At 40.9% G+C, this 14,226-nt stretch overlaps 1 protein-coding gene across 8 annotated transcripts in view; it reads left to right on the forward strand.

Annotated features, from left to right (window-relative positions):
• The window catches only part of GLT1D1 (glycosyltransferase 1 domain containing 1), a 103,790-nt gene that overhangs the window by 41,042 nt on the left and 48,522 nt on the right, over positions 1 to 14,226 (forward strand). For all 8 annotated transcript variants that reach the window (XR_009055185.1, XR_009055186.1, XM_057746618.1 and 5 more), the window contains 2 exons: positions 3,193 to 3,229; positions 5,765 to 5,821. Coding sequence is in view for 6 of the 8 variants with exons in the window: in XM_057746618.1 (XP_057602601.1) it covers positions 3,193 to 3,229; positions 5,765 to 5,821 (94 nt within the window). In the remaining 2 variants the exon portion in view is untranslated. The remainder of the gene's footprint in view (positions 1 to 3,192; positions 3,230 to 5,764; positions 5,822 to 14,226) is intronic.

Genomic DNA, 14,226 nt, shown 5'->3' on the forward strand with positions numbered 1-14,226 from the left:
AATTGAGTAATAGTTTCTCATAGACATTAAAAATGGAGAAAAGAAATGGAGAATCCTCCCTCTCCACCCTTGCTGCGCGCGCGCATGCGCGCGCGCGCGCGCGCGCACGCACACACACACACACACACACACACACACACACACACACACACACACACACACACAACGTCTTCTTTTTCATTTCATGCATCAATAAGCTGCTGACCTTGCAAGGGAAATGATATATATAAGGACTTCGACTCATGTTATTTCAAGGCAAGTTAAACAACAGTAAATATTGAGCAAAGAAAGCTAATCTGTATTTAGAGCATTTTAATATAGAAAATGATTTTCAAAATCAATATAAGCCAATTGGCTTTTGCCAGATCGCTTTTCTTGCAATGATTAAAAATAACTCAGATGCAGATTTCCTTTCTACTGTGCCTCTATTTTCTTGATTTGCTTGGATAAGATCTTTAAATACCGTTGATGACATGTTTTCAAAGTCTATATTGGATTTGATACTTACCTGTTTTTTTTGGTGGGCGGGGGGAGTGGTTCCATAGATTTTGGGGAAATAATCTTCAGAGATATGTAAAGATGAGCAGATAAACCCAGATGTTTCCATACAGAGTCCATTTATTCTATTTATAGCGTTGAGATACCCGTTTAATTAGTTAATTTCTTTTTGTGCCCAAAGGAACTTTCTTGAGAGGAGCATTTGGGGTTTATATATTTCTAATTGCATGGCACAGTGCTAGCAAAAATAGTAGCAAGGCTATAAACTCAATTTTGCCTGACCGTCATGAATTGAATTCATATATTTAGAATTACATTGAGTCTGTTTTTGTCAAACACTTGTATTACCTTTAAAGTTAAAATGCCATCCAGGTATATTTTTGAACAGTGCTTCAATATCCTTCTTATAAACATTTTTTGAGCCAATGTTGTAGACTTAGGGCTTAAAGGAGAGGCGCTCTTCGCCTGCACTGCATTCCGATACAATTTTCTTCCGTTTTCTAGTGAAATTATAATTAAATAAAAAGAAATATTTTAGGACTCTGAGCTAAATTCTGATTTCAGGTGGCTCCTGTTAGCCATTTTTTTCCCCATTAAATTTAACTTTTTTTTTAACTAGTAGAGAAGAGATTTTTGAAACCCTTTTTTTTTTTTTGAGGCTTGCTATTCTAAGGGCATTTTAAAAGGGGCTGTATCCCTGCTATATGGTGCACTGAGGAGAATACTCAAGACTTTTAGAGGTCTCAGGTACCTCCGATGGTTAAATATAAAATGTAATGTTAAGGTCAAAAGCAAAACCAAACCAGCACTCATGTCCCTGTACCAACTTCCTCTTTTTTTTTTTCGTCCGTGCTATGCACGGCCCCTGTGCCTGTGGGATCTTAGTTCCCCAACCAGGGATCGAACCTGCACCTGCTGCATTGGAAGCACGGAGTCTTAACCACTGGACCACCAGGGAAGTCCCTCTGTATCAACTTCCTTTCAGCCGTCCTAGGATGGCCAGATGCCACCTCACCCAGAACCTCTCCATCCACCAGGCAGAGGGTGGGGTAACTCCCTCTTCTCCCCATTGATCATCTTTCCCTTGTCGGGACTGCCTCGCCTTTAGTTTGTTTCCCAAAACATAAAACTGATTTGAGGATGAATATCAAGGTGGGTCAGCAGATCACATACAGTACACAGGCTCCAGGGCACCTTGAGGGCCATCTAGAGCCCTTCACATACATTCAGGTAGAGAGAGCACAAACTTGCAACTTCTGTGACGGCCACTCTTTTCCTAGTTTAGTCGTCCCTTGCTTGGAGCTGATATTTAGGTTACAAGGCAGAAAGATGCACCTTTTTAGACTTTTTCACCAAAATGACCATCTTTGATCACTTATGAGAAAACAGCCTTTGTCACCTAATTGACCCTGCCGCCCTTGAAAAGTGAATTTCTCACTCTGCTCCTGTGACATCCATCTTTGAGTGTAAACCTGATTTTAAAAATATTTATGTCACTGTTTCAAAATGAGCTGGAGAAATGGATTCTTTTTCTCTCTAGTAGTTTTATGAAGTTCCACCAGAAAACACCACCAGGAATAGTAAGTTTATATCTGGGGACACAGATCTAGATCAGTCATGCAAGTGTCACCATGTCCTTCAATGTCAAAGAGGCTTTTGAGGAGGTCCTTACAGAGTCCTTGAGACCAGTCCACTCACATCTTGGAGGAGTCTGCCCCCTGGTGCCTGTTCTGTTTCCCAACATACTGGGTACCCCTCCTCCCCCTCCATCCCCATCTCCTCCTCCATCTCCATCCCCGCCTCCATCCCCATCTCCTACTCCAACCCCATCTCCTCCTCCATCCCCATCTCCTCCTCCTCCATCCCCATCTCCTCCTCTATCTCCTCCTCCTTCTCCTCCTCCTCCATCTCCTCCTCCTCCATCTCCATCCCCATCTCCTCCAACCCCATCTCCTCCTCCATCTCCATCTCCTCCTCCTCCATCTCCATCTCCTCCTCCTCCATCCCCATCTCCTCCTCCTCCATCCCCATCTCCTCCTCCATCTCCATCCCCATCTCCTCCAACCCCATCTCCTCCTCCTCCATCCCCATCTCCTCCTCCAACCCCACCTCTTCCTCCTCCTCCATCTCCATCTCCTCCTCCTCCATCTGTATCTCCTCCTCCATCTCTATCTCCTCCATCTCTATCTTCATCTCCTCCTCCTCCCGCTCTTCCCCCTCCTCCTCACTCCCTCCTCATCCCTTCCGCCTCCTCCTTTCTTCTCTAGATGTGGGGAGTGTACTCTCTATTCAAGGATTTATACCCGAAACCATGTTCCCCAAAATCTCTACCTTCAGCTTCAGCTCCCGTTATGCACTCAGTGGGCCCTCTCCTTGGCATGTTCTCTGTCTGAGCTTCGTAACTTTTCTACTAACATAATAATGATAAATGTGTAATATTTCATTACGCCTGATTTAAGGGACGTCTCTGTGCTTCTTACCTTAGAGATGCTGTATTTTTAATGGGCTAATCCCCATTAAAAGCAGAGGTAACTCCTCGCTCTGATAAAGTAACTTGTCTGTGAGCGGCTGTGTAGATGATTCTTTGCGATATTTTCCAAGAGGACATGTTTATGGCTTTCATTTTATTGCTAAAAAGCAATAGGAATGGATTAGCAAACTTACTTTTTTTTCTTTCTCCCCCCTTTTCAAAAGCCTCATGCTAAGGATAAGATCTACGTCCAGAGTCAAGGTAAGAAATTTTAAATATATATATTTGAAAAACAAATGAGTCTTTTACCTTTTAAGGACACCTACTGAAATGAAATAATGTCTGGGATTTACTTGAAAATAGTAGAATGGGTACACTTTTATTATTTTTAATATTAAGATAAAAATAGGAGAACATTATAAAAGAATAATTTAAAATGCAGAGGAATGGATAAAGATGTGATACATATATACAATGGAATATTACTTGGCCATAAAAAAGAACGTTATAATGCCATTTGCAGCAACATGGATGGGCTTAGAGGTTGTCATACTGAGTGAAGTAAGTCAGACAGAGAAAGAGAAATATCGCATGATATCGCTATATATGCAGAATTTAAAAAGAAATGGTAGAAATGAACTTATTTACAAAACAGAAATAGACTCACACACTTAGAGAACAAACTTATGGTTACCAGGGGGGAAGGGCGGGGGAAGGGATAGTGAGAGAGTCTGGGATGGATATGTACACGCTGCTATATTTAAAATGGATAACCAACAAGGACCTACTGTCTAGCACAGGGAACTCTGCTCAATATTCTGTAACAACCTAAATGGGAAAAGAATTTGGAAAAGAAGAGATCCATGTATATGTATAACTGAATCACTTTGCTGTACCTGAAACTAACATGACATTGTTAATCAAGTACACTCTAATATAAAATAAAAAGTTAAAAAAATAAAATAAAATAGGACTTCCCTGGTAGCCCAGTGGTTAAGAATCCGCCTGCCAATGCAGGAGACACGGGTTCGGTCTCTGGTCAGGGAACATCCCACATGTCTCAGAGCAACTAAGCCTGTGTGCCACAACTACTGAGCCTGTGCTCTAGAGCCCGCGAGCTACAACTACTGAGCCCACATGCCGCAACTACTGAAAGCCGTGCACCTAGAGCCTGTGCTCTGCAACAAGAGAAGCCACTGCACTGAGAAGCCCGTGTACCACAATGAAGAGTAGCCCCTGCCCTCCACAACTAGAGAAAGCCCACAGGCAGCAACAAAGGCCCAACGCAGCCAAAAAATTTTTTTAAATTTAAAAAAAACAAAACAAACAAAAAATAAAATGCAGATTGCAGGTCACTTAGCAGAAGTGCAGGTACTCTATCAGTGGTATGTTTACAAAAGGAAAAAGACAAGCTTCTCCGCTTGGATTAAGCTGGGGGCCCCTGCAACCCTCTACCTCCATCTCTAGCCCTTCCTGCCCTCCCCTAGTCCTGCCCCGGTGGTGGTCTCTGACATCCTTTCCTGAGACCCTCGGGATCTCCTAAACACACGTAGCAAACCACTACCCCACACAGTAGAAATCAGGGAAACAGTAGCTCCAAAGAATGTATAGCTGATTCCAAGCTTAGGCTTGAACCCGTGCTGAGCCCAGGGTCTCAAGTTCAAGTCCCCCTTGTACAGATCGCATTGTCACCGTATAAATGCTCTAGTGGCTTCAGATATACTTTTAGCAGCAGAGTCACTCATCAAATAAACCTTCTTGGAGCCCACATTTTAAAAAAGGTGCACTGACTCAGTATGCATAAAAGCGGCGTGTGAGTGTCAGGGCAGGCCTGGGATTGGACCTCCCATTCCTCCTCCACAGCCCCTGGTTTATAGCCACGGAGGATGCTGGGGTAGCAGGAAAACCACGTGGGTTTGGACGCAGCCTCTAACACCTGCACACTGAGGCATTTTGGATCCCGAATAACCTCGGTGAACTCGGTTTACAGCTGGATAAACTGGAGGAATCAACCTGCTTAACAGGGCTTAGGGCTTTCCAGGATGGGGTGGAACACTCCCAGTCAGAGTCTGTGCCAGGGCAGCCGTTTGTATGTCAGCTCGAATGGCCAGCTTAGAAGTGCCTTGGAGAGGTGGTTCGATGACTTAATGTACATACCATAAAATGTCAAATCTCTTCTGATGTTTTGAAATCTTAAAATGTTCATTTTTGCAGAGAATTTTAAAGTGAAATCTGTCTGAAAAAGTGACACAGATAGCAGGAAATTATGTGTGATTTAGAAGGCTGAGATGAGGAGTTTTAAATACAGACATAATTTCCATGTAATTTCTTTTAGAGTGTAGTTGGTAGTGGTTTGGATGCCTGTTACCGATGCACATTTTTTAAGAACTCAAGCTTTATGTGATCTAGAGACAGCGTGGCCCAGGAATGGATGGTGGGGTTGAAGGTGATGGATCTTTTCTCCTTAAGAACTATGGGCTTATCTTATTTTATTTTATTTTATTTTTTTGGCCGCACCTTGCAGCATGCGGCATCTTAGTTCCCCGACCTGAGATTGAACTCGTACCCCCTTGCAGTCGAAGCACGGAGTCCTAACCACTGGACCACCAGGGAATTCCCCTGTGGGCTCATTTTAAACCGCACCGGCTTGGAGGGATTAACGGGAATTCAGTGAAGCCCTCAGTACTTCCGTTCTTTATAAGAAATGAGCATGACGGTTATTTAAATGTCAACGCAAAATAACAGGTTATGTCTCAACAACATGAACTTTCTCTTGTTCTCTTTCCTTTGGTCCAGGAATTGCAACAGTGCCGAACACCACCTTTAACTGGAACACCTTTCTTCAGCGTTCAGGTAAGAGATGAAATCTTCCGATAGGATTTTGACTCAAGTGCATCTGGTCAGCTTGTGTCAGTTCCTTGCTAGGTTCACGTGGTTTTGAAGAAGAGGCTGTCAGGCTCAAAGTGAACTGTTTGGGTAGAACAAGGGAGGGAGCAAGGCACGATTAGAACAAACTTTGTTTCTCCCCGTTTTCCGAGGCGTCATCGGTGGTCTGATCCCCGTGAGGATGGGAATGAGGCTGGGATGCCGGAGGAAGGGTAGCGCGAGCCCATCTGATGCTGCTACTTCAGATAAACCTCCCAAATGTTTACTGTCATGTGACATTCATTCTTATTAAGGATGCCAGCCTCCTGTGTTCATTCGATGTTACTTTATTAGCTACACACATAATAAGTGACCGCTGTGGGAATTCTTGGGGATCCAATGGTTAGGACTTGGCGCTTTCACTGCTGTGGCCTGGGTTTGATCCCTGGTGGGGAAATTGAGATCCCACGAGCCATGTGGCAGGGCAAAAAAAAAAAAAAAAGTGACCATTGTAAAATGGAGATCAGATTAAGAAACACAGTTTTAAACCACTTGAAATCTCAACACCGAAAAGGAACTGCTATTAGTGTTTTGATATATCTTTCTCAACAATTTTACATATACATATTAATGCTTTTCATATATTTATATATAATATTAACATTATAGCTGTATTAATCTATTATATATTTTTGTCTTTTTTTATTTTTTTCATTTTAAAAAATTTTTTTATTCTTTTATTTTTTTATTTTTATTTTTTTAATAGAATATAATTGCTTTACACTCTTGTACCAGTTTTTGAGGTGCACCAAAGTATTTTTGTCTTTTAAAATCATATATTAAATATATAAATGTGTGATATTTGTATGTTTATTATAAATGCATAATATATGTGATATCTATATTGTTTGTATTACATATAGATTATATATAGATTATATGTAATGTAGGTGTGATTTTATACTTTATATTTAAATAATACATATGCATAAATGATCATATATATAATGATTTTTAAAAGACAGAAGTAGAGTCAAACTGTACTTACTGCTCTAAGCTGCTTTATTTATTCACTGTGCTGCTAACAATACGAGCTAACTTATTCTTTTTGAAAAATTTCTCAACTAAAGTAAAATTTATGTAGCGTGAAATACAGACCTTTAGGGTAAAATTAGATGAGTCCTGACAAACGTATAAATACCCGAATCCACACAGATCACCTTTCCACCACTCGAGAAAGCTCCCTCTTGTGCTTTTCTGTATGTAATTCCCATCCACCTGTAAGGGCCCCTGACTCCAGTTTCTATCATCATCGGTTCGTTTTACCTGTTCCTGACCTTCATCTGAGTGGAATCATATGTAAGTATGTTTTAGTGTCTGGCATCTTTTTTTTTTTTGGGTTAACATAATGTTTTTGAGATTCGTCCATAATGTGTGCCTCTGTAGCACCTCCTTTTTTATCGCGAAGTCCTATTCCGTTGTATGGAGGTGTCACACATTGTGCCTCTCTTCTCCTACTGATGAATTTTTGGATTGGTTTCCATTTTTAGCTATTATAAATAGAACTGCTCTCCACTTTCTTGTGCAAGGATTCTGCTGACCTTTGTTTGGATTTCTCTTGGATGAATGCCTGTAAGTTGAAGAGCTTGAGTGTAGGGTAGAAACATGCTTAACTTTATAAAAGAACCGCCAGACAGTTTCCGGAAGTGTTGTGCCATTTTACGTGTCCGTAGAAGTTGATGAGAGACCTAGTTATGACACATCCTTGCCAACAGTTGGTGTGGACAGTCTATTTAATTGTAGTTATCCTAGGGGAGCATGAAATTGTATCTGATTGTGGGGTTGGCCATTCACGTTATCTTCCTTGATGAAGTGTCTAGCCAAGCTCTTTGCCCCAATTTTTAGCGTGCTGTCTTTTGATTCTCGGTCTGCATGAAGCTTTTTTTTTTTTTTCATTTATTTTTGTTTTTTTATTCTGGGTACAAGCTTTTTGTCAGATACATATATTGTGAATATTTTCTTCCATTCTGTGGTTTACCTTTTCATGTTCTTAACTATGTCTTTTGAAGAGCAGAGGTTTTAAATTTTGTCGAAGTCTAGCTTGTCAATTTTTTTCTTTCGTGGTTAGTCCTTTTGAGTCCTAAGAAATCTTTGCCTACACTAAGGTCAAAAAGATATTTTCCTTATTTTTTCCTCCAGAAGTTTCAGCTTTTTTATTAGGGTTGTAATCCATCTGAAGTTAATTTTTGCATGTGATAGGAGGTAGGAATTGAAATTCATTTTTTCATATAAATTCCAGTATCATTAAAAATGTTTCTCAATGAATCGCTCTGATTCCTTTGCTGAGAATCAGTTTGCTGTGTGTGTTTCTTTGTATGTGCCTGTATAAATCTACCTTTATGCCAGTATCATGCTGTCTTGTGGCTGTAGATTTATGGTACGTCTAGGAATCAGGTGGTGCTAGCCTACCACTTTGTTTCAGAATTATTTCAGCTCTTCTGGGTGTTTTGCATATCCACATAAAAAATTTAGAATCATCTTATCAATATCTATAAAATCTTGTTGCATTGAATCCATAGATCATTTTAGAGAGAATTGCTATCAACAATAATTTGTCTTAAAATCTCTGAACGTGATGTATCTTTCCATCTGCTTGGGTCTTATTTATCTTCATAATGATTTGTACAGATCTTTCACATCTTGCAAAAATATTCTTAAGGATTTTATTATTTTTGATGTGCTATAAAGTTTTTCTTTTTAAGTTCAGTTTTGAATTTTAGTTCCTGCTAGTATATAGCGATACCTTTGATTTTTATAATATGTTGGCATTGTATCTTGAAATATTATAAATTTATTGGTTCTAATTACATCATATTTTTAATTCCTTTACTGTATTTAAAATCCTATAAAAGTATCCAAGCAATCCTTTTTGTTGGGAATTCAGATTTTTAAAAACTTTTTGATACGCGGTGACGAAAGTGCTAGGATGTTAATCTTCATATGTTCGCCCAATTGTTTTCGTAGGAGCAATTCCTAAAAATAGAATTGCTGGATTAAATTATGCATTTAACCAGAGCTTTCATACATCTTACATGATGTGTAAGTGTGTCACCTTGGAAAGCTGACATCAGGGTGCATGTCCATCAGTGAAGCTATGAGGGTACCAGTTTCCCTACATGCAGTGCCATTGTGTTTTCTGTGCATGGTATGATCCAAGCATAATCACGGTGTTTAAGCAAAATTTTATTGTATTGTACAGTATCTTTAAGTGTAGAAAGTTTAGCTGTCCACGAATGAAGCCTGTAAGTATATGCTATTTGGGATTATAACTACCTTACAGGCTGATCGGCCCAGAAATTCTGGTAAAAGGGCTAGAACAGCTAAAATTAACTCAGCAAATGCAATTCGAAGCCTAAGAAGTCATCTCTTTTAACCTGAAATGCTTCTCCCTAAAGACGACAAGGCAGGGGTACCATTAGGGGGACTTGAAGTTGCAGGTCCTGCTGTAAACTTCAGAGAAGAGAGTGAAAATGCAAAATCGGTGCCCTGCCCTCAGCAGACAGCAAGACACCCCAGGCCTGTTTTTGCTCCAGAAACTTCAAACAAAACCTCCACCGCATCCTCCGCGTCAGCGTTCGGTTCCCCTGGAAAGAAGAAATTTCCAGGCATTTGATTAGAAATAATTTTCCAAGTGTTTTACATCAATCTCAGCGAGAGTGACAGAGCTGTTGTCAGCGTTACAAATGAACCCAAACGGTCCGATTGCTTTATCATGTCAGGAAGTGTAAGCCGTTATTCAGGACCAGGGGGCCTGTTTTAAATTGCCTGTTGTAAGGTTATTACATCTTCTGTATATCGCAGGTTACCGCTGCGGTGTAACTAAGATTCATAATTTCCAAAAGGAGAGTGATTTGTCATCACGTTCTGTAGCCTGATGGTTGCTTATTCTGTTGGTCTCACTGTTGAGTGATTAATGGAACAGCCAGCAGATTTAAAATACTCCTCCGACAACACTCCCTCTGGAGATCTACTTGGCTTCAGTTTAATCTTAATGTGTGCAATTAGAAGCTGTAAATGTATTCAGAATATATGGGCTTAGGGAAGCTCCGGTGGGGATTGCAGGAGCTGACTGTTGGATAACGGCTTAAGAGTAAGATGGAGAATTCAGCAGCATCTCTGTGTTTTATGATCAGGTGTCTGTTCTCATTTGTAGAGTCGTTCATCTTTGTCGAATTTCAGGCTCCAGAGGTGGACCGTCTTTCTCACCCATCCTCTATCTCACCCTGGCCTCTGGAGCATTTGAAACCTCTGATTGTGTTTTGTCACTTCCACTCTGAGCTGAGCCAGTGAAAACAGAAGTTACAGTGAATTCGATGCAGACCGTTAGTGATCAAATACTCACCCTCTGGATTCCCATGATTTGTTAACCTTAAAATTGAGGGGGGTGGGTTGGGAAGGGCCTCACTGAACACTCGGTATAAATAGGCAGGTAGCTGATTTGTCCCCAGGGTTCACAGTCACCTTCTTAAATATCTGATGTCAATTTCAGGATGCCTTAAAGGAAGTCAATTTCATCCTTTAAGGTGTGTCTAGGGTTTGCTGAGGATACCCAGTTATATCTCTAAGCCCGAGCTAACTAAGTCTCCTTAGTTTAAAAGATGAAATCAGTTTTATGCCAACCAGATTCCATGTTCAAGCAGGTCAACTAGGGACAAATAAAGAATAAAATAGGCCAAAAGGCACTAAGTGGCATTGTTATAATTTTTCACATGATATTCACAATAGCTCTTCTGATCTGAAGATCTGTGTTTAGATGTCAAGGTAGTTACCTGGTCTTCGCGTTTTCAGGTACATCTTAAATGTTGTTATGATTCAGTGATCCATGATTTTTGCTTTTAAATGCCAGTAACTAATGGATCTAGAGTACTGGTGCCTCTCAGGCCATCAAATCCTGAAACCGTGAAAACTTAAACTTGACCTGCCCACAACTTCTTGGTTTTCTTTTCATTTTATTTCTATTTTCATTGTTTATTTAATTTTCTCCCTCTCTTCTTTAAAACACTGTTTGTTTTTCTATATGGAAACTCATATGCACAACTCAGGTGGTCATATTTTCCTTCCTCAGGCTATTCGTAGGAAAACTCAGTTGTTTTTCACATGGAAAATTCATGTTATTAGATCCCTGTATGCATTCACAGACCCGCATATCAGATTTTTTTAGCTAAAATTCACTAAGTCTAATCACTCAGCAGAAGTTCTTGAATTCTTTTCTCTTTATGATAACATGTGGAAAAAAAAGAAAGAGAGAGAGAGAGAGCTGCTGGAATAGAAAACAGCTAAGAAAGCGGCTTAAACGTGGATTGGGTTTCTATTCTAGAACCAGCCGATGAGTCACTTAGAGGATTTGGGAACGTGGTGCTTAGTCTGTTGGGACCGCTAGGGTGCCAGACCATGAAATCAACACGTTTTGTTTTGAAGATAAAAATACCATTCTCCAGGAAATGGTAATATGGGAAAGACACGTAAACAGGTACATTTGTGAGGGGTGAGTTCCAACCTTGAATTCCATCCTGTGAATCCAGGATGTTAGGGGAAAAGTAAAGACAAGAAAAATAAGTTTAGGGTTAGAATGAGGAAAGGAAATCCACTAAAACAATTAGGTAGGTACCTGCCTTACCTCCAAACCTCTAGAGGCCAGCCTGTTTTAGTTCTTTTTTAAAATCTGAGAATGAACACAGCACATTTCCCTAAAGCTGGCCAGGGCCCTGGGAGAAGCTGAAATGGGATTACTCAGAAGCGATGTGTACATGAAGTGGGGCTGAGACCTCGGATGTTTGATCAGGATTTTTGAGCTTTGCTTCCTGAAAACGATATTGGTGTATGTGAAAAGTACATAGAAGTACGCATACCCAAATGCTGTCTCTGCATTTAATTAAAACAATTTTTTTTTTTAAAATCCTAGAACAAGACAAAGCATCTTTGTTTGATCCTGTTCTGATATAGGTTTCTAAATCCCCATGACATTTCATCTCCAGCCTAGGAAGCAGAGTGGGAGAGGGGCAAGGGAACATGGGATTAACTCTGTCACCCTCTAGGGTCTGGTAGGTCAGGGAGATCTCAAAATGAGTTTAGTGAGTTGGGCACCAGCACTTTTTAAAAATTAATTGATTAATTTATTTTTATTTTTGGCTGCAACGAGTCTTTGTTGAGGCATGAGGGATCTTTCATTGCAGTGCTCAGGGTTCTCTCTAGTTGTGGCACGTGGGCTCTCTAGTTAAGGTGTGTGCTTAGTAGTGGTGGCACATAGGCTTAATTGCCCTGCGATCTTAGTTCCCCGACCAGGGATGGAACCTGCATCGCCTGCATTGCAGGACGGATTCTTTACCACTGGACCACCAGTGAGGTGCCCACTAGCACATTTTTTTCTTAACAACTTTTATTGAGATACAATTGACATACAATAAACTGCATATATTTAAAGTGTACAATTTGATATTTTTTTCTTATTAGTAATGTATATATGGCAATCCCAATCTCCCCATTCATCCCCCCCCAACCCCCCCCCCCCCCCAGCTTTCCCCACTTGGTGTCCATTGTTTGTTCTCTACATCTGTGTCTCTATTTCTGCCTTGCAAACTGGTTGATCTGTACCATTTTTCTATATTCCACATATACATGTTAATATACGATATTTGTTTTTCTCTTTCTGACTCACTTCACACTGCATGACAGTCTCTAGATCCATCCATGTCTCTACAAATGTCCCAGTTTTGTTCCTTTTTACAGCTGAGTAATATTCCATTGTATGTATGTACCACATCTTTTTTATCCATTCCTCTGCTGATGGACATTTAGGTTGCTTCCATGTCCTGGCTGATGTAAATAGCCCACCAGCATTTTTAAAAATTGAAATGAAATAGAATAGAAAATATCAGAGTGCCTCGTATGCAATGTCTAAATTATTCTTTGAAAGTGTACTGTGTGTGTGTCCGTAAGTCTGTGTGTATAAACACGTATCTCATGTGTACAGGGTTGCAGTGTAATGTGTGCATCTTACTGTAAGTCATAGTCAGAGCGTCCCGAAGATCAGCACTGTGAATTAGGGGTTATTCTCTCTTGAGGTTGGCTTTCCTAGGGATCCTGGGGTGGGGGTACGTCGAGGGCCATGTTTCTCCCACTGGTCTTCCAAATCTGCTTTTCTGAGTGGCTTTAAGGTTTTTCTAAGGGAATATCTGAGTCTTAACATTTCAGTAAAGATTTTCTCTAGAACTGGTTAGGAATTATATTATTATTATTATTATTATTATTATTAGCTTCTGTGATTGTGTCAGAGTGCTGTCAGTGTATCTTACTACGGTCATTGTAATTATATTACTACTTAAGATTTACAAAAGCACAGAAGAAGTGAGATTGTTTGTGTTGAGGACTGGGTGAATGAGGGACTTCCCTGGCGGTCTGGTGGTTAGGACTCCACGCTTCCACTGCAGGGAGCGTGGGTTCGATCCCTGGTCAGGGGACTAAGATCCTGCAAGGCTTGCAGCATGGCCAACAAAACAAAACAAAAACAAAAAAAACAGAATAAGAATTGGATGAATGACATAAAATGAATGATTGAAAACCTTCTCCTTGCATGATTTTATGTCCGATTAAATGTGTTTGAAAGTGATGAAGTTTTAGGTCAGCTCGAGTTAATGATATTAATACTGTCTATTGACCCCATTATCTGTGACTTCAGAACAAACCACCTCAGCCCATGACGACGTAAAACAACCACCACGTATTTGCTCATGATTTTGTGGGTCAGCGGTTTGGACTTGGGTCATCCCTGCCTGCCCTGTGTGTGCAGGGCTCACTTGCAAGTTGGGCTGAGGCCTGACGGGTCCTGCACAGCATTTTCCAGCCAGGGTGGCTGGGTCTCTCTCCACCAAGTCTCATTCTTTTTTTTTTTAATTAATTAATTAATTAATTAATTATTGGCTGCGTTGGATCTTTGTTGCTGCGCACCGGCTTTCTCTAGTTGCAGCGAGTGGGGGCTACTCTTCATTGAGGTGGCTTCTCATCACGGTGGCTTCTCTTGCTGTGGAGCATGGGCTCTAGGTGCACGGGCTTCAGTAGTTGTGGCACATGGGCTCATTAGTTGTGGCTCACGGGCTCGGTTGCTCCGAGGCATGTGGGATCTTCGCGGACCGGGGCTCAAACCCGTGTCCCCTGCATTGGCAGGCAGATTCTTAACCACTGTGCCACCAGGGAAGTCCTCCAAGTCTCATTCTTAAGGAGGTGGCCGGGCCTTACTCTAAGGCAGCAGAGTCCCAGCAGGTGGGGGTGCTGGACACCAGGCTTCCCATGGCCAGGACTTGGAAGTCACTTCTACTTACTGTGTTGTTATTAACGCC

This window comes from Hippopotamus amphibius, chromosome 8 (assembly GCF_030028045.1).
Source record: "Hippopotamus amphibius kiboko isolate mHipAmp2 chromosome 8, mHipAmp2.hap2, whole genome shotgun sequence".
Lineage (NCBI taxonomy): Eukaryota > Metazoa > Chordata > Mammalia > Artiodactyla > Hippopotamidae > Hippopotamus > Hippopotamus amphibius.